General features: G+C 44.0%; 2 protein-coding genes across 6 annotated transcripts in view; one reads left to right on the top strand and one right to left on the bottom strand.

The window, feature by feature from the left end:
* Nucleotides 1–17,266, bottom strand: part of CREB3L2 (cAMP responsive element binding protein 3 like 2) — a 116,777-nt gene extending 99,511 nt beyond the window's left edge. Inside the window, exon 1 of one of the 2 annotated variants that reach the window (XR_004351410.1) lies at nt 16,768–17,244. Coding sequence is in view for 1 of the 2 variants with exons in the window: in XM_032642889.1 (XP_032498780.1) it covers nt 16,768–16,869 (102 nt within the window). In the remaining variant the exon portion in view is untranslated. Of the gene's footprint in view, nt 1–16,767 lie in introns of both variants that reach the window. The other variant, XM_032642889.1, reaches the window with a different exon arrangement.
* Nucleotides 17,267–17,617: 351 nt separating this feature from the next.
* Nucleotides 17,618–21,197, top strand: part of AKR1D1 (aldo-keto reductase family 1 member D1) — a 90,966-nt gene continuing 87,386 nt past the window's right edge. For 3 of the 4 annotated variants that reach the window (XM_032644070.1, XM_032644069.1, XM_032644071.1), the window contains exon 1: nt 19,246–19,396. The gene's annotated coding sequence lies outside the window, so the exon portion shown is untranslated. Of the gene's footprint in view, nt 17,683–17,906; nt 19,397–21,197 lie in introns of those variants that run through there. The other variant, XM_032644068.1, reaches the window with a different exon arrangement.

The raw sequence follows: 21,197 nt of genomic DNA, 5'->3' as shown, positions 1-21,197 counted from the left end.
ACTACTATGGAAGGTCAGTTCAGGCCCTGGGTCAGAAGGAGAGCCTGTGGCTTTAACGCGTTTGCTGCAGCTTACCAACAGCGCTCAAAGTTGCACCGCTGGGGAGGTCCAGGGGCCAGGCGGTGCCGCAGCAGATGGAGAGCCCTTTAGCACTACCCCCTGATGCTGTGGGCAGGGCCCCCAGGGGCTGTTCCACATCACGCTTACCATTCCTTCCCACTCTCTTCCTATTAATGAATTCTTAAGCTTATCACAGTCAGACCCAGAAACGCTATTTATATTAAAAAAGCAATGTAAATCATCTCAGTCACAGATGGCTGTTTCAGGTGATGGCAGGAATAGGGAATGGGCCGGCCCCTACATGCCTTGCCTCTTGTGACTTGAAGAATGTTAACACCTGCCACCGATCCCCACCCCCCTCAAAACCTACAAAGAATTTCAGTTCTGCAGAAGCAGGTGCTTGAAAAATCGAAGTGTGAACTCAGTCATGCAAATCAATACCAGGCCTTGAGCCTAAAAAGGTTCAGGTAGGAACTGAAAAAACTTTTTGGGTTTTTTCCCCCACTAAATGTCATCACAATTAGGCCACATTAGGGTGAAGGTGGCCAAAAGGTACCAACTTCCAGCTATAAGATAAGTAAGTCCTGGGGATGTAATGTACAACATAGTGACTATAGTTAACAATACTGTATTGTGTATTGGAAAGTCTCTAAGACAGTAGATCTTAAAAGTTCTCATCACAAGGAAAAAAAATTGTAACTCTGTGCGATGATGAATGTTAACTAAATTCACTGTGGTGATCATTTTGCAATATATACATATATAAAGTCATGTTGTATATCTGAAACTCACATGTTATATGTCAATTATATCTCAGTAAAACTAGAGAAATAAACAAGCAAAATAGGTCATATTACAGAAGATTTATTCTATTTACTAATTTTTTTCCTTCAGTTTAGAATTCATCAAGCATTTTTCCTATGCCTCCTTGAAATTACTGGAATAGAAAACTGGAGGGCAGGAACCTACTATCTCCTAAGCAGAGGCCATGTACCCGACATAGAGACAGACACTTCACTTACATCATGTCACTCATCCTCTATCACAGCCTTGTGAAACAACCTCAGAAAGGTACCCAGAGTAGGGAGTGCCAGAACCAGGTCATAAGCCCAGAATCATTCACTCATCCATTCACTTGGCAAATATTTCATTGGCTCCCTATGATGTGCTCACCACTGTTCTAGTAGCTTCCCAACAAGTATGCCTATGGAATGCCCTGAGTGGAGGCTAGAGCACTTGGGCTGTGATCAGCCTCGTTCATTATTTCAATGCCCCGGGCAGATATCATCATTTGCTCTTAGTGCCATGTTGACAGAGCTGGGAAGCACTGAATAAATAACTTGTTGGTGGTGATAAGGGCTATGAAGTCAGTGCTGACTCCAAAATCCTGGTTTTTTCTACCAACCCTCTGCCCCAGCGGTTGAGTGATCAGCAGACAACAGGACATTCAGGATCCACAGCAGAAACAGGAAGAGCAGGAATCAGAAAGCTGAAAACTCATCGTGTTCAATCCACCGAACCATCCACCTCTCAGCTGGGCCAAGTTTAATTGCAGTTTCCTCCTATAAGTCTGTATTTAAGTCAAAAGGAAACACTGGGTTCCTTTGATTTAAAACCACCTCATGTATACAATGGAGAAAAGACAGCCTCTTCAACAAGTGGTGCTGGGAAAACTGGACAGCCACATGTAAAAGAATGAAATAAGAACACTCCCTAACACCATACACATAAATAAACTCAAAATGGATTAAAGACCTAAATGTAAGGCCAGACACTATAAAACTCTTAGAGGAAAACATAGGCAGAACACTCTACGGCATAAATCACAGCAAGATCCTTTCTGACCCACCTCCTAGAGAAATGGAAATAAAAACAAAAATAAACAAATGGGACCTAAGGAAACCTAAAAGCTTTTGCACAGCAAAGGAAAACATAAACAAGACGAAAAGACAACCCTCAGAATGGGAGAAAATATTTGCAAATGAAGCAACTGACAAAGGATTAATCTCCAAAATTTATAAGCAGCTCATGCAGCTCAATAACAAAAAAACAAACAACCCAATCCAAAAATGGGCAGAAGACCTAAATAGACATTTCTCCAAAGATATACAGATTGCCAACAAACACATGAAAGAATGCTCAACACCACTAATCATTAGAGAAATGCAAATCAAAACTACAACAAGGTATCACCTCACACCAGTCAGAATGGCCATCATCAAAAAATCTACAAACAATAAATGCTGGAGAGGGTGTGGAGAAAAGGGAACCCTCTTGCACTCTTGGTGGGAATGTAAATTGATACAGCCACTATGGAGAACAGTATGGAGGTTCCTTAAAAAACTAAAAATAGGACTACCATATGACCCAGCAATCCCACTACTGGGCATATACCCTGAGAAAACCATAATTCAAAAAGAGTCATGTACCAAAATGTTCATTGCAGCTCTATTTACAATAGCCCGGAGATGGAAACAACCTAAGTGTCTATCATCGGATGAATGGATAAAGAAGATGTGGCACATATATACAATGGAATATTACTCAGCCATAAAAAGAAACGAAATTGAGTTATTTGTAGTGAGGTGGATGGACTTAGAGTCTGTCATACTGAGTGAAGTAAGTCAGAAAGAGAAAAACAAATACCACATGCTAACACATATATATGGAATCTAAAAAAACATGGTTCTGAAGAACCTAGGGGCAGGACAGGAATAAAGATGCAGACGTAGAGAATGGACTTGAGGACACAGGGAGGGGGAAGGGTAAGCTGTGACAAAGTGAGAGAGTGGCATGGACATATATACACTACCAAACGTAAGGTAGATAGCTAGTGGGAAGCAGCCGCATAGTACAGGGAGAGCAGCTCGGTGCTTTGTGACCACCTAGAGGGGTGAGGAAGGGAGGGTGGGAGGGAGACGCAAGAGGGAGGAGATATGGGGATATATGTATATGTATAGCTGATTCACTTTGTTATAAAGCAGAAACTAATACACCATTGTAAAGCAACTATACACCAATTAAGTTGTTAAAAAAAAACAAAATAAAATAAAATAAAACCACCTCATGTTCCTAATATGTAAACACAGCTGAAACACCAAATGGTTTTTTGGCTGCTACTTCTCTGCCTCCCTTTCTCATCAAACACAAAAATGTATGTGTATGTTAAGATTGCCAGGGTCACTGGGCACCTTCAGTTAGAGCACGATGCCCTGGAACACAAGGGGGTCAGGTTAGTCTCCATCTAGGTTTGGTCTTGACCTCCTCGGCCTCCCCAACCCACAGCCCCAGGCCTTCCAGCTGCTCCCAAATGTAGGTCATGGGCTGCAGGAGAGTCCTGGAAAGAAAACTTGCAAATCCAGAGCAGAACCAGAAAAACAACTCCTGGCAGTGCCTCAGAAATGAATACTATCTCAGGGTAGGAAGTTCAAAGTCATAGCTACAAAGATCGGCTTCAGGTCCTGTGATTACAAAACAATACAGTATGTCCCCCACTCAATCCCACCCTCCTTTCCAAAGGACAATGTCCAGTTCCTAAGCCATTTGTAAATGGAAGTGGGCAGAGGTTGGGGCGGGGGGCGCATGGAGGGACAGCCTATACACACACACATATCTTTGAGGCTCTTGTGGACCAACCTGGCTTCTTGTTGAAAAGGGAGCTTGGCTGTGACTAATTTCAAAACACAAAGTTAAAGTCAAAAGCTGCCACAGGTAACCCCAGCTTATGAATCCACGTTCCAAAGTTTGCAACAGCAGGATGTTGATGGTGGGGTAGGTTGTGCGTGGTGGGCAGACGGCAGGGAATGTACGGAGACTGTATATTCTGCTCAGTTTTGCCGGGAACCTAAAGCTGTTCTAAAAAATTAAGGCTAAAAGATAAAAATAAAATAAATTAAAAAATTAAGGCTATTTTTTAAAAATTTGTAACACAAGTGCTTCAAACTCACAAGACATATAGTTATTGAAATAACATGATTGAAAGTAATCGGTTCCCCCTCCTACACTGTTGGTGGGAATGTAAGTTGCTGCAGCCACTATGGAAAACAGTGTGGAGAATCCTCAGAAAACTAAACATAGAATTACCATATGATCCAGCAATCCTACTCCTGGGCATATACTCAGACAAAACTATAATTCAAAAAGATACATGCATCCCTATATTCATAGCAGCACTATTCACTATTCACATTTAGGAAACAACCTAAATGTCCATCAATAGATGAATGGATAAAGAAGATGTAGTACATATACAATGGAATACTACTCTGTCATAAAAAAGAACAGGATAATACCATTTGCAGCAACATGGATGCAACTAGAGATTATCATACTACGTGAAGTAAGTCAGAAAGAGAAAGACAAATACCAAATATGATATCACTTACATGTGGAATCTAAAATACGACACAAATGAACCTATCTATGAGACAGAAACAGACTCACAGAGGTAGAAGATAGACTTGCGGTTGCCAAGGGGGAGTGGGTGGAGGAGGGAAGGCCTGGGAGTTTGGGATTAGCAGATGTAGACTATTTTATATAGGATGGGTAAACAACAAGGTCCTACCTTTATAGCACAGGGAACTATATTCAATATCCTATGATAAACCATAAAGGAAAAGAATATATATATTAAAAAAAAGTAATCGGTTCCCAGTCAGCCAAGAGACCAACTTAACCCATACTGTAGCTGAACTGTGCTGGGTGAATTCTCAACTCGGTGTCACCTCACAGGAGTCTGTTCTGCTCTGGGCTGAGAAGGGCTGCCCGCTTCTCCCTGTGCAGTCAGTCGGAAGGCAGAGTTCTCCTTATTCTCCACCCCCTTGTTTCCTGGGCCCAACTTCAGTCCTGGGGTCAGAGTTCTCCTCCCATTCTTGTTCCTCATCTCCCCGGGAAGGTTGAGGGCCATGAAAGCAACATCCTGGATACAGGGAAACAGAGAGCAAAGGTAGAATCGAGCCCCATAATTCAGGGGGCACAGGGAGGACTGGAGGGTGCCCTCCAGAATCCCCTCTCTAGGTCCTGAAACCCAGGCACTGCTTGGAGCTGCACATTTTCTTTGAAGAGGCATCATTTACTTTAGTGCTCCTTCCACTGGAAAGCCCTCGGGCTCATATTCTTATTACAAAACCATTTGTCCTCACCTGCCCCTATTATTATGTCATTAAAAATGGGGTCAATTTTTTTTTTCTATTTTCCTAACATGTGAATACCGTTGATGTCTCCGTGATCAAACTTATCTTTGGCAACCACTGGGTCCACTTGATACTTTCTCAGTGGGAAGTCAGCAGAAATATAGAAAGGAAAAGGCCTCAAGACTTCTAGGCATTTGCTAAATCCCAAGTGTCTTATACAGATTTAATGAATCCAGAGACCCTCCTTTTGCATGCCCCAAAGCCTGAGACTCCTAAATGACACATGCACAAAGGGACCCAGGCACAAACTACTCCTCGCTCACGAGAAGGACATCAGGAATAGGTGGATTCAGCGTGGAGAGAAGAATGAAGAAAGGACCTTCATAATTCTGCACAGGCATGGGGACAGTCTCCAAGGCCAATTTTGAGGACTGATTTTACAAAAACAAAAGGAAAGAAAGAGGCACTATTGTACATATTATCTACCATGCATATTTACTCCCAGCACCTGCCCTTCTGCAGTTTCTGTTCTTGCCTGGAAACAAGGCCTGCACTCCCTGGGCACAAAGCCAGAGAGCATGCCCACAGGTCCAGACCCTTGGGGGGACCTCTGCGGCTCCAGGACACGGTCCCACCCTGAGCTAACACCACACAGTGCTTGGCAGGCAGCTGAAGAGCATACTCAGCCCTTCTTTATCTTGACCACTCCATAGCAACCCTCCCCAGGATCCTGGATTTTCCTGGATTTTCTCCACTTTCTCTGCTGATTCCTTCTGAGTTCCATCTGCAGATTTCTCTTCCCCTGCTAACGCCTCAAGTGTCCCCAGGGCTTCATTCTCAGCTTTGCTCTCACACTCCTCACTCTCCCCCGGACCTCGCTGGACTATCTTATTAGGACTATTGGCTTCATTTCTCCCCCATGAGATTCATAACACCCAAATCTACATCTCCAGACCTTTCTCCAGAACTCCAGACCCATGTTTCCAAATGCCTTTCAGGTACCTCTCCTGAATGCGCCATGAACACATCAGAATCACCATGTCCCAAACTGAGCTCATTATTTCCCCAGCAAACTCATCTTCCTGCACGAAGGGCAGCACCGTCAGCTCAGTGTGCCGCATCAGAAACCATGACGCGTCCCATACCCCTCGCACGCCCCACTGCCACCAAGTCTTCACGTCCAGCCCCTAACCCCTTCTTGTATTCATGTTCTGCTCCCTGTCAGGTTCAAGGCCCTCACGGTGCCTTGTTCTACTTCATGGACGAAATAGTCAGCCAGCAGATCATCTTGCTACCATTAATTCTCCCCTCCAATCCACACTTCATAAACACTAGGGTTTCCTTTCCAAAACACACTTCTCTCCCTGTCTCTTTTTCATTAAAAGTCTTAAAAGCTTCCCACACTACTGCCCACAAAAGAATATCCAAATGGTTAACAAAGCATGCAAACCTTGTATGATCTTATCATATCTCCCAAGACTCCCCACAGAGCATCCTACTCGTAACTACATAAAACCACTTGGGATTCCCAGAATCAACTATGACATGTTATACATTCCTACTCTGTATCTGCTGTTCCCACGGCCTGGAGAACTCCTATTTATACTTCAGGACCCAATGCAAATATCACCTCTTCAGTGAGAGGCTCTCCAACTCTTCATCTCCTTCAGATCTCGTTCCACCCTCTGTGTGCCAGAAATACTTTGAACGCAGCTTTAAAGCAAAACGTACACCAGATATTTAATAACTTGTGATTTAATGACTTCTTTACATATCTCCCTTCCCACTCTGCTGGGAGAACCACAAGGTCAAGAATGTATATCCTCCTGCCTAGAACATGCACAGGTTTAGAAAAGCAGTTCATTAAGTTCCTCAAATTGGAGGAAGGACCAGTGATGAGAGATATTTCCCCAGGATGTACAGACGGGAAGCAAGGGGAAGGAAGGAGTTAATGGCCGAATCTTTCAAATGCTATGACTGGTAACCTTGTATTTAAATGTCTGTTTGACACAATTGGCTAGTGAGAAAGCATTTTCATCACAAATCCTTGTTTCCTCCAAGTTTCCTAAAAAAATCACCCTATCAGTTTGAATCCTGCAGGCTTTCTCAGCCAAAAGGAATTTCCCTTTAAACAAAAACTATTCAGACATTTCCAAGATATGAAATGTTAAAAAAAAACAAGATTTTCCACTCAGACAACTGAAAACTGTTTGTAGATTTTTTTTTCCCCAGACTCCTCTAATTTGCCAAGAAGTCTGAAGAGGGGTGTGTGTGTGTGTGTGTGTGTGTGTGTGTGTGTGTGTGTGTGTGTGTGTGTGTGTGTGTGGTGTTAAAAAAAAATGTCTCCTACCTCTGTGTCTCTCTGTTTTTCCATTCTTTATTTTGTCTGGGTTTTACTGAAGCAAGGTTTTTAAGTCAGAAAACAGAGGCTACAAAATGCAAAACTATACCCACCAACTGAGTGCCCAAAGGAAAGAGGTAATCAACTGACCTTTGTGGTTCTTGTTTTAAATCCCCCATTTTTTAAAGATCAGAGACTTTCAAGGGTGACAGCATGATACTCAGCACAGAACTTTGGAGTTAAAAGGAACCTCTGGGACCATAATACAAATGCAGCATTTTACAGCAGGATAAACTGAGACGGAGGCTGTGAAGTAACTTGTACTACAATGAGTTTTGCCAAAGAAAAACTCTCTTCCAAGATACTTCTAACAAGAAGCAGGCATACAACTTTGAGTGGCTCAGCGTCACCCGTCTCAATTCTTTAAAAGCTCTTCAGTAATGTCAATAAAGTTTAGATAAATAAATTATACCAGAATAGAGCAATTCAAGGGCAGGCAATTCAACATCAGGCAACTGTAACTGAGCTCAACAGCAGCTATACACACCAGAAAGATCAATGGTACAAGATGTAAGAACTTATATCTGACTTTTGCACTGACCTTCCACTCAGTCCTAGAAAAAAATTAGATACACCACCGCAGAGCACCAAAAAAGTGCTTCCCAAACTGAAGAATAAGTATGAACCCAGTCAAAACACAGCCTGCATCTGACGAGTGACACTGACTCAAGAAACAGCTGTGTCCCAGCAATGACTCATGAGCCTCTCTTGGGTTTACACTGCAGGAGAGCTGAGTCACAAAACATCCCCTGAGATAACAGGGGTGCGGTGATAAGGGGGATCAAAGTGTTCTCAGCTCTTCTCAAAGTAATGCATCAGGAAGATTCAAAGGTTACCCAGCCAGAGCCACTCTACAGCTCATGAGGGCCCAGAAGATCTTGGGTCATATTCCAAAGATCTCCCAGCTTCCATCCACAGACAACTAACAGATGTAAAGATCTGAGAACCAGCTGTATTGAAGTTGATGGAGGAGCCCAGGAGAGTGTACAGGGAGAACACAAGACCACGTACCAAACGCTCACGTTTAACAGGTGGTAATGCAGCCAGTAAAGGAGGAAAATCTAAGCCTCCCAGGGTAACATGGGAGCCAAAGCAAGAGCGAGTAACGAGATGAACGTGTGGTCGGTCAGTATTGCCAAATGTTCCCGTGAAGCCTTGCAAGCTAAGGATGGAGAGAAGACTAGTGGATGGGGCAGTTAGAGAGAAGCTGGAGAATCTTCAGGCAGCAGTAGGAACCAGAACATACAGGAGGCAGAAGTAAAAACTGAGGAAATGGGGGCTTCCCTGGTGGCGCAGTGGTTGAGAGTCCGCCTGCCGATGCAGGGGACACGGGTTCGTGCCCCAGTCCGGGAGGATCCCACATGCCACGGAGCGGCTAGGCCCGTGAGCCATGGCCGCTGAGCCTGCGTGTCCGGAGCCTGTGCTCTGCAACAGGAGAGGCCACAACAGTGAGAGGCCCGTGTACCGCAAAAAAAAAAAAAAAAAAAAAAAAAAACTGAGGAAACGGAGGCCGTAGCTATTGACTACTTGTCTGAGAAAACCTGGCAGTAAACAAGAGAGAAAAAACAAGCGGAGCAAGGAGGGGCAACAGCATCTGGCAAACATGTGTTCAAGGCACAGACCTGTGTTTACAGCACAAGGCAAAAGCTGCAGAGGAGAGGAAATGAAGATGCCCGAGAGAGAATAATTACAGGTCCCTTGTGCTTCCTGAATGATATCAGACTCCTGAGGTGGGGATACCTCTTCCCCAGAAAGAAGACATTTGACTTAGGGGAGAGGGTGAAAAAGTGTGTACACTATGGGCTAGGCAGTGACATGTGAAGAAACTGAGACCCAAAGAGGAGAGGTTACTTGCCCAAGGTCACCAGAGAACCAGTGGCCCTGGATTCCAAATCTGCCTGGCTCGAAGGCACACCCTTTCCACAACGCTGCCTTCAACTCTACTCTAGCGGAAACTGGGACTATGATAGAATCATCCTCCCTCCCATGTGGGTCTCAAAACTAAACAAGAAAAGTTATTGACATCAAACTACCCAAGTCACTTTCATATTAAATTTTCAGACTTGCAGAGGCATTTACAAGCATTTACAAGCAACAAAAGAGACCAAGACCACTGAGCTTATTCATTCTCCAAGATTGCCTTACTCTACATAATTGTGCATCAAGCAAGTATTACATATCTCTGAGCATCCTGTGCTTGGGAGTGTAGAAAAGACAGTCATGTCCCCCACCTTCAAGAAGCTTGTGTTCCAGCTGAGGTCTCTTTTTTGCTCGAGGTCTCAGATTCTCCATAGATAAAAGGGGCCATCACCTCCTATGTGCCTTGTGGGTAACCTAGACAATTCCATTCAGGGAGAAAATGAGGTCACTTGGAAGAGCCGGAGAACATGTGGTGAGCAGGGAGAAGGGGGAATAGACTCAAGGTTGACACCAATGGTGACTCTCACCATTTCATTTCAGGCTTGACTCTACTGAGGTAGGGAATGTAAACACTACGCCCTCATTCATAAAATCGCTGACAAGCAATTCAGACACTCTGCAGCCCTAGGCCCTCAGTCCTACCAATCTCCCAGCCAAAGCCTAAGGCCATTTGCCCCAAGACAGTCCACAGACAGGTCAGAGCCCCGCAGGGCTGAGGCCGGCAGTTCAAGCCGCAAACAGGCACACTCTGACCTTATCAGTGTTTGAATAGCCATATGCAACTGGAAAAAAAGCTTCTTTGGAAAAACGGCGTTCAGCTCTCTGCCTGCAGAGATGAGGTTGTGTGGACCTCGAACAGAAAAAGTCATTCTCGTCTTGCACCGTGATCATGATTACAGGCTCAGCTAGTTACCTCCAGCCCTGATATCTGACCCTGACGCAGAGAGCTCAGATAATATAGTTAATTCTACATTTCCTCATTCGTGAGTTGGGACACAGCAGTACCCCCTCCATGATAGCCTTTGCATGCATTGCAGAGATATTCCATGCTTAAATGTTTTAAAATATTTTCCATTTGCTAGCCCACCCTTGTGAGAAAAACAGCCATTAGCTAAATGAACACACGTTTTAGTGAAGGAAAGGTCTGCCAACTCAGACTATTTGACTAATGGTCATTACACATGGTCATGCTGGTTGAGGCTCCAATAGCTCCTCCATTCCCACATGACTAATCTAAGCCAATCAGGTAAATCCCTTTCCAGCCATTGGTTCAGAAATGATGATGTGATCCCATCCTTGACAATAGAGCTCGAAGAGAAATCAGCTGGTAGGCATCTAAAAAAAGTTTCTTCCATCTTAAAAAAGGACACAGGGAAGACACAACCTCTCTTCTCCCTTTGGATATTGTCATTTTTATTTGAACACCTGAAACTCATATGGATGTGAGCTGCCTTCTGGTTGCCTCCAACTTGAAGATGAAACCTGCCTATGGATGGATGGAATCTAGGTCCATGCTGAACTGAGCAGCTGCTGAATCAGCCAAACATGTAGCTATACTTTTAGGCATCTTGCAACGTGAGAGAATAATTCACTTATTGTGTAAGCAACGTGAATCGGTTTTCAGTTACTCGCAGCGGCAAGCATTGTCATTTAATTCAATTATTAATCTAGGTGCAGTGCCTCATTTCTCCTGCCAGAGCGACTTCACATCAGAGCTCAATGGGATATTATCACTCAGGGATCACTCAAGAAAGAGGGCAAGTACAAAACTCAGTACTGCCCTCTCATCTTTCAGAACTGTGCCCAAGCCCACCTTCCCCCAACCCGTGTTAACACAATGAGAACAATTTCAGAGACAATCATCTAATTGAGTCAAAGATTTTTCACCAAAACCATGAAAATTCTTTAGATCATAAGCTAAATCAGCAACATATATGCAAGGCCGCCTTATGAATAGGGGCCACATGCAGAGGGGTAGTGAAAGCTCCCCCCAGCTCCCCAAATACTCCTCCCCTACTACCTGGCTATTGCCTAAAGTTCTCCATTTAGAGGTTCAAGAAATTATTGTTAAATATAAACACCCATTTAGGGGTCATACGTTTAGCTTTACTAATATTGAAATTTTTAGTGTAAGCTTAAAAATCTTTCCTGAGAACAAAATTAAAGAGGAGGAGTTGGAAAGAGAACACCATTACAGCGAGCAACTTGGGGTCCAAGAAGTGAGGGAAACATGAAAGGAGTGAAGGTGAAGAAAGGTGAAGTAGGGCCTTGAAGACAAATTATACTGACTTCACAATTCTGTCTCCTACTGGGACTCATTACCTTTATTCAATAGGTGGAGGTCAGGTGACCAGAAGTAATGATTTCTCAAGCCACAAGGACCCAGGGTCCCACTCAGAATCTGGCCAGAGGCCAACAATAGGAGGTGAACATCAAACCAAAAGCTCCCATATCCCACGGGAGCCCTATCAAGTCTCTGGGCCGCCGACAGGAAGGGGAAACCACCAGCCTCTCAGATCAGCCATCCACCTTCCGGCAATCACGATGGATGTGGAAGCCAGATGGCCTTCACATCTGCTCACCAGGCAGGTGGAACCTACCCTTAACACCCCACCTACCACCCTCTGGGCTCAGTCATTTCATTTTAAGAACCAATTGGATATAAAATTTAAGCGCATAACCACTAATAATTCTACCAAGAACTGGATTTACATGAATTTAGTATTTAAAAGAAGCAGAACTAAATTAGGAGGTTGGAATTAACTGATACACACTACTATATATAAAATAGATAACCAACAAGGACCTTCTTATAGCACAGGAAGCTATACTTAACATTTTGTAATAACCTATAAGGGAAAAGAATCGGAAAAAGAAAAAAAACACATATATATATAAATGAATCGCTGGGCTATACACCTGAAACTAACATAATATTGTAAATCAACTATACCTCAATAAAATAAAATGAAATACCAAACAGAACCTCTGTCATTATCTTTGCAAAGAAAAGGTATCCTATTGTATACCTTAAAAAAAATAATCCTTGCAAAAATTGATAAAATCCCTCTTTTCCAGATTGCTAAACTGAGCTATAAGAAAATTACCAAGAGCACGAAGTTTGTCATACACAAACCCACTGTTAATCCTCCATCCTCAAAGCCCTTTTCCAGCAAGCACTCCTGCTTCCTCTATTCATTACCCAAGGCCTCCACCAACGCTGGTGGTGTTGAGTGAGCACCAGGAACCCCTCTCTCCCCAAGGAAATGCAGGCTAAAATTACCTCTAGTCCAGTTTTATGTGGTGCCTTTAAGTTGTCATTTTTCATTTCCTAAATACTTTCAGGAGGTAAAAGTTTGAACAGTACGAAAGGGATAGTGTGTAAGTAACTCCCTCTCCCTCCTTCCCTCTCTTGACCTCTAGTCCCTCAAGTCCCCTTACCAGAAAAACATCAGCCATCTGTTTCTTGAGCATCCGCCCAGATATAGTCAGTGCATGTAATAATATACATAGATAAGATTTATAGACTGTTTTGCTCCTTAAATTGCAAAATCCCACAGTAAATTCCCAGAAATGTAATTTGCGCACAGAATCTTACAGGAAACACAACATGAATGTTAGAAACATCCAGCATCCTGGCAGGTTTAGGGGAAGGGACAAGGCTTCTTGCAATGATTTGAAACCATAATATATACACTCCTCATTTTTATATCTGCCATCTTTTCTGAAACCAGTTTTAGCTTGTATCCACTCTAGAAGCAATAGCTTTCCTAAATGTACTACTCACTGATTTAAAATTATATCTCATCATCTGTATGGGAACTATTTTTTCAGCTTCAAGAGGAAGCCCAAAGCTCTAATAATTCAGGATCTAATGAGCAAGTCCAGATTCGCTCTGTGTGGTTCATTATTTTATAGACTTTGAAACTGTCTCCTCTAAGCCTCTGTCCTTGTGGACCCAGAAGTTTTCTTCAGAACTAACCAAATGAGAAAAACACTGCTCCTGATGGCTCACAGAAGGCGCCTCGGAGACATGACAATCCCAGCCTCGGGCAACTTCTATATTTTTAAAATCAGGTAGGTGACAGTTTTGCTAAAACAGGGCATTAGCAATCATGCGTGTGGTAGCTAAATCCCTATTTAGAGCAAAGAGAGTGATCATGCTAGGAAGGGTTGGTGGCCCCACTGCCACCTCAGTTAAATATTAGCTGCCCTCAGACTCAGCAATTTCTGACTCCCCATCCTCTGACTCAGTTCCTTTTAAGTCTGGATCCTTCATTCATACAGCATAGTGGGCAAGAGCTTGGGCTTTGGAGGCAGGTAGACTTGAGTTTAAATGACCTTTTACCAAGTCACTTAAACTCATTAAGCCTCAGCTTTCTTATCTGTAAAATGACTCCTTCACTGGATCATTGAGATATCCTCTTTTTTTTTTTTTGGCTGTGCCCTGCAGCATGAGGGATCTTAGTTCCCTGACCAGGGATTGAACCTGTGCCCCCTGCAGTGGAAGCTCGGAGTCTTAACCACTGAACCGCCAGGGAAGTCCCACTGATACATCATTTTTGTAAAGCACTAAGTACAATGCCTTTCATGAGGACCAGCTACATAATCTATGGGACCTGCTACAAAATGCAAATGTGTGGGCCCTTGTTCAAAAAATATTGAGGATCTCAAGATGGTGACAGCAGAGCATCAAAGTGTGGGGCCCTGTGGGACTACACAGGGGGCAGGCCCATGAAGCCAGCCCTCCCTTTCAGATAATAAATATACAATAGATGGTAGCTATACTATCTTACCAATTTCCCAGCTTACATTTGTACCTTACCCTCTCTGCAGGCTCTCCACTCCCTATGTGATGCCTAATCCACTCAACTTGGAAAGTTTCACCGGGCCATTCCAAAAACAGGCACTCTGCCTCAGAAGTAACCTGCATTTTTACAAGAAAAAAACCTGACAAAAATGGGGGGATCTAAAACAGAAGGTGATGTTACCATAAGCTCATGCCAGACACACTCCCACCTTAGAGCCATTGCTGTGGCTTTTCATCCTGCTGAGATAACCTTCTCCCCTACTTCAGGCCTAGAGTGTAAGCTTCTCAAGGTCAAGAATTTTGAGGGTTTTTTGGTTCACTGATGTATCCCAACTGCTTAGAACAGTGTTTCGCACATAGAAGCTCTTCCATAACCATTCATTGAAGGAACAAATAAAACGTGAGTGAATGCATCATCAGGCCATCCTTTTTCCACTTGGAGGTCAGGTCATTTCTCATTATGGACAAATGGCAATAATAACCAGCTCTGCAACTGGATACCCAAGAGAGTTCAAGAAACAGATGGGAAGTTATCTATTTTCAAATCTCTGCCAAACTCCCCTTAGTTTAGAAGGAATATAACCCAGTTGTCTGTGCTACCAAATCCAATACGTCTTTCAACACTAATTCATATACTCAGTTTGCGGGCCATGGCTTGCAGCAATGACGAGTGGCATTTTATGTGAGTGAGCTGCCCAGAAGAGAAACACATCCCTAAGTGGCATACATAAAAGTAATTTAAAAAAAATCAAATTAGAAGAAAAATAATCACCCATCACTGCTTCATTACAATGACATAGAAAAACTAAGCCCTTGCTACCAGAAGGAAGGTAAGGTCTCTACCCCTGAAACTGTGCATAAAGATGTCAGTTAGAGCCAGTCCAAGCTGTCCTGCCTGAAGTTAATGTCACAGTCACGGGTAGCATCTCAAACCCTGGCATAAGATCTCAGAAATGCAAGTCATGAGGCCTGAGAAAGGGAATGTGGATGCTGGGCATAATTCATCCCACCAGCTGAAAGACAACCCAAAGCATTACAGCTGCGGGATGAGACATTTTCACAGTACTCGTGAGAACAAAAGAGAAGAGCTGCCCCTCGCAAATGGTTAAAATGTGGCCTATGTCAGGAGAAACATCTGGAGATACTATGAGAAGATATTTGACGGCCGGCGTTCTCTGAGCTCTGTCCTGGCGACGGGAAGCACATCTGGGCCCCCAATCCAAAGGCAGCCCATGTGGTGTCCTCGGGACAGACTCAGTGAGCAAAGCCCAGAAGATAACACCACACATCTGGCTTTTGACCCGGCATGAACTTCCACTACCTCTCTGCCCCGCACTCGGCATGTTTTCAACAAGCCATTCTCAGCCACCACAAATGCCTTGGTGGGAATCACAGGGAGGCCCTCATCCCTTTTCCCAAAATAACGTCAGCCAGAGGCAAAGGCCAATGGGGTGGAGCCTGCAGGCCATTTTGCAAAAGTTTCAAATATCCTGGCACTGACTCCATTAAAAGAATCACGAAGGGGAAATAGCCAAGCCTCTCATTTTCTCATTAGTGTCTCTCTCTATACAAACTCTGCATTTGTAAAAAAGAAACAAAGAGATCTCACAATAAAGTCATATTATCAGTGCTGGCTGTTGGAAACAAAATTTCATTTTGCAAATTTAATACCAAAAACTTGAAATTGAAAACTTTATAAGAAATGTGTGTGCTCTGTGACAGTTTAATGCCCAAAGGGATCTCTGAGGCATAAGACTGAGCAAGGAACTGGTGAGCTGTCCCACCTTCTCCAAAGCCTTTCTGAAATATGCACTGCCTCAGATTTTCCATTCTCCTTTGCTGATCTTTCCTCTGAAGAAGGAGGAAGCAGATTTCTTGGCTGAACAGTTAAAGGAGCCAAATAAAGTAGTCTTCCTCCTAATATGAAGGGGCCTTTTTACAAAACACACACACACACACACACACACACACACACACACACACACACACAGAGGTATACTTCCTAAAATTCAAATAAGGTAGTAAAGGAAGGGAAAGAATATGACAGCGAAGGAAAGAAAATGCTACTTTATTTTGCCCAGTTTTTAAAAAATCTTCCCACAAAAATTAGTAGCAAACTAAACAGAGGCAGATTATCAAAACATCTACGCCTTCCCCTGCTTTACAGCGCAATAGGAAATGATATAGCATATGTGAAAAGCCCTCGGGGAAAAGAGTATAAGTTGCTGAAGGAATACAAAGCGTCGTTACTATTATCAAAAGTTTAAAAGAGACAGCGGCCCACCTTCACTGTTCAGCTAGAAAAACCACACCTCTCCCCAGATCTCTCCATTCTGGGCATGCTCTTCCCAAATGCTTCCTTCCCAGTTCCCTGTCCCGAGCAGTTCCTTTCATGACACTTCCCCCTCTTAAGCCGCCCCTTCGCCGCCCCGCCAAGTCCTCACCGTGTGATACATGAGAGCCTCGGTTTCTCCGGGCTCTGACAGCTCGCTCAGCTTGCGGTCCCACTGCAGGACGCTCTGCTCCCCGCTCTCCAGCACCTCCATGGTGGTCCGAGGCGCGCTGGGCCGAGGATGCTGAGGGCAGGAGGGGAGCGGGTAGGGCGGCCTCGGAGGGCGAGATCCGCCTCTGCGTGAGTGTGTGTGCGTGTGTGTGCGTATGCGTGTAGCTTATGCACTTAGAAAGGAAAACGTTCGCTCCTCTGCCTGAGAGAGAATTGCCAAGGGCTCCGGTTCAGCGTCCTCGGAGACCTGAGAATCCCCAGAGGAGACAGACTGTCTAGAGATCAGACCGAAGGCTGAGGAGAATAGAGCAGGGTGTGTATCCAAAATAAAGGCAGGAGATCAGTACTCATCCCAAGAAAAGCCCTTCTCAATAAGCTCACTTTCCACTACTGCTCCAGACACAAACTTTGAGATTCCCCAGGGCTCCTCAGCTCTGCTCCAGGACACAGCTATGTCTCCTCCTCCCTCCAGGGCGGGGACCAATCGGATGCTCACTTCTCCCGCCCTACCCAATCAGAAGTCTTTCTCTCCGTCCAGAGGCAGGGGCAGCGAGAAGTCTCCGCCCAAGCTTTGGAATGTGGGCGGGCAGCGCCTTTGACGTCACCGGGGAGCTACTCCGGTTTTACTACCGCCGGCAGCCGAGGTCTGCGGCAGCAGACAAATGGAGTGCTTGAGCCCAGGAGTGATGGACTGGGGGTGCAACCAATGAGGAAGGAGCGCCTGGGAGGGTCAGCCAATCAAATAGCGACAAGAATACATTTTATAAGAGGGAGGGTGCGCTCAGTCGCCTGAGAATCCAGAGAAATTAGCGCGCGGGTCTAGAGGAAGAGAGTGCTGCTGGGAGCGCCGATTTACGTACTGTCCTAAATATTTTCAAGTAGTTTAGCTCATTTGAGTCTTTCAGGATTTTTAAAAAATAAGTCACATATTACACACAAATATATTTATATTAGCACATATCTGGCAAATTGTAATTGCTTGTGCTTCAGGTTTTTCTCCTGCTTTCTGTTAGGCTCTTCTCCTGACGTGTTTTTTATGGGCCCTCCTTATTCTATTTTTTTCTTATATTTACCCAACAGACATTGTCGAAAAGAGCCAACGGCTTCCTTTTCCAGGTCATAGAGATTTTACCTCAGTGGAAGAGTCAGACAATAAACAGGTAAAGAAAGAAACGTATAATGTCAGAAACTGGTAACTGCTGTAAAGAAAAATCAGAGAAAGGTAAGAGGATGGGGCAGATAGATGCTATTTTAGATAGCAATCAGGGTAGGTGACGTTTGGGAACAGACCTGAATGAAATGAGGTTTGGGGAGAAGCTGGTGTTTTACAGACAGCCAAGGAGACAGGTGTGGCTGTCGACTGAGGTGCCAGGGAGTGAGTGAGGGGAGAGGTGGCCTGAGAGATGGGCAGGGGACAGACCACCAGGCCTGCCTATATTGGGAAAGAGATACACTCTTCTAAATTATTTTCCCTCAACTTGTGATTTTTTTTCCTCCTTTTTTTTTCTTTTTTTAAATTAATTTTTATTGGAGTATAGTTGCTTTACAATATTGCATCAGACTCCTTTTAAGGAAACAAAGTGCTTGCATATATAGTTTGCTCATTTTAAATGTAAGGGAGTCTTTGCCAGTTGTCTCTAGAAGTTTCTTACAGTGGCACATTCCGGTATGGAGGTGTTACTTTGTTCCCTTCGCAAGTATTTTTTGGTGGATAGGGTCAGTCCAATTTTGTCTTAGAACTCTATGGTGTCTTTAAGTGGTAGTTTATTGTAGAAACTGTTCCATTTGTCTGGTCCTATCTCCTGGGTCGTTGGAGAATATTTTAATGCGTAAGTAGAAATTCTAGTTTATGGGCCCCGTACCTTCCTTGTATAATAGTTTTCTCATTTTTCTCTTAGTCCTTAGTTTTTATTTTCCAGTCTGCTACCTCCTTCACCACATCCTTTTCATAGATCACCTTTTCAATTTTTAGCAACTTTTTCCATTTTTCTTAGCATAACACTCAACGTGAGCAAGTGAGGTAAGAAACATGTACACCCTCCTTCAACTGGGATACAAGCGTGTATCTGTCAAACATTTCTGCCTTAGGCAACGTCAGTCCCTGGTTTTGCCCCACGTGGTTGGCAGTTTCTAAGATGCCTCTGGTGATCCTGCTTCCTGGTGTTCACACCCTCTGAAACTGCCTCCCCTTGAGCGTAGGCTGAACCCGGGGCCTTCCTTCTAGCAAAGAGAATGTGGCAAAAGTGACAGAATGTCAAAAAATATTCTGGCTCCTGTCTGGCTCGTTCTCTCCTCCTCTCGTTTGCTTGCTCTGATCTGTGAGCTGCCCTATGGAGAGGCCCATATAGCGAGGAACTGAGGAAGGTGTCCAACTAACAACCAGCAAGGAACCGAGTCCCTCAGTCCGATAACCCAGGAGCAACTGGACCCTGTTAATATAACCACTTGAGTGACTGTGGAAGCAGATCCTCCCCGAGTTGAGCCTTGAGATGACTGCAGCCTTGCGAGAGACCCAGAGTCAGAGGACTCAGCTATGCCATACCCAGATTCCTGACCTGCACAAACTAAAGGTAAGAAGTTTATATTGTTTTAAGCCACTGACTTTTTCCTTCATAAAATCAGTAACATAATAATTGGTTTCCTAAATGCTTGATTAAATTTATCTGTATTGCCATAGTAATATAGTCATGTCACAATTCCTACATGGTTTTTCAGCCTCCTTTGTTGCATGTATGCTTCTCCCATTCAAGGTACGAAGACTTCTCACCAGCACATTTCTTGTTCTACATCTTGAGTATAGAGTTTGTCCCTTCCCCTAACATAATTAGGACTTAACAATTTAGCTGACTTTTTTTCCAGCTTCTCTGGCATCCCTTAAAAAGTAGCAGCACTCAGGAATTCCCTGGCGGTCCAGTGGTTAATACTTGACGCCTTCACTGTGGTGGCCCAGGTTCAGTCCCTGGTGGGGGAACCAAGATCCTGCAAACTGCATGGTGCCACCCAAAAAACAAAAACAAAGTAGCAGTGCTTGCTCCCCTGTCTGGTTTTGGGTTTTGTTTTGTTTTGTTTTTTAGAGATATAATTGACGTATCACACATTAGTTTTAGGTGTACAACATAATGATTCGATATTTATATATATTGTGAAATGATCACCACAGTGTCTAGTTATAGCCACCATGCTGTATATCATAGCCCCAGGACTTATGTATATGTATTTTATAACTGGAAGATTGCCTTTTGATTCCTTTCACCCATTTTGCCCACCCCCAACCCTGCCATGAGTTTGCTTGTATGTTTGTTTAGACTCCACCCAAGTGAGATTATACAGTATTTGTCTTTCTTTGTCTGGCTTATTTCAGTTACCATAATGCCCTCAAGGTCCATCCATGCTGTTGCAAATGCCAGGATTTCCTTCTTTTTTTTTTTTTTTTTTTTTTGTGGTATGCGGGCCTCTCACTGTTGTGGCCTCTCCTGTTGCGGAGCACAGGCTCCAGACGCGCAGGCTCAGCAGCCATGGCTCATGGGCCCAGCTGCTCCGCGGCATGTGGGATCTTCCCGGACCGGGGCATGAACCCGTGTCCCCTGCATCGGCAGGCGGACTCTCAACCACTGCGCCACCAGGGAAGCCCCAGGATTTCCTTCTTTTTAATGGCTGAATAATATTCCAAGTTATACATATACCACATTTTGTTTATCCATTCATCCACTGATGGACACTTGCTTCTGTGTCTTGGCTATTATAAATAATGCTTCAAGGAATGTGGGGGTCAGGATATCTTTTTGAGTTACTGTTTTCTTTTCCTTTGGTTAAACAGCCAGAAGTAGAATTGCTGGATCATAGGATAACTGTATCTGTAAGTTTTTGAGGAACTCCATACTGATTTCCAGAGTGGCTGCACCAATTTACATTCGCACCAACAGTGTACGAGGATTCCCTTTTCTCCACATCCATGCCGTCTCTTGTTTTTTCTTGTCATTTAACAGCTATCCTAACAAGTGTGAGGTGATATCTCATTGTGGTTTTGATTTGCGTTTCCCTGATGACTAGTGATGTTGAGTACCTTTTCACATTCCTGTTGGCCATCTGTATATCTTCTTTTTTTTTTTTAAGTTATTTATTTATTTATTTGGCTGCATTGGGTCTTCGTTGCTATACCTGGGCTTTCTCTAGTTGTGGCAAGCGGGGGCTATTTGGTGTGCAGGCTTCTCATTGAGGTGGCTTCTCTTGTTGGTGGAGCACGGGCTCTAGGTGCATGGTCTTCAGTAGTTGTGGCACGCAGGCTCAGTAGTTGTGATACATGGGCTTAGTTGCTCCACAGCATATGGGATCTTCCCGGACCAGTACTCAAACCCATGTCCCCTGCATTGG

Source organism: Phocoena sinus, chromosome 9 (assembly GCF_008692025.1).
Source record: "Phocoena sinus isolate mPhoSin1 chromosome 9, mPhoSin1.pri, whole genome shotgun sequence".
NCBI lineage: Eukaryota > Metazoa > Chordata > Mammalia > Artiodactyla > Phocoenidae > Phocoena > Phocoena sinus.
The sequence above is the reverse complement of the archived record's forward strand: the minus strand, read 5'-3'. Positions and strand labels throughout refer to the sequence as shown.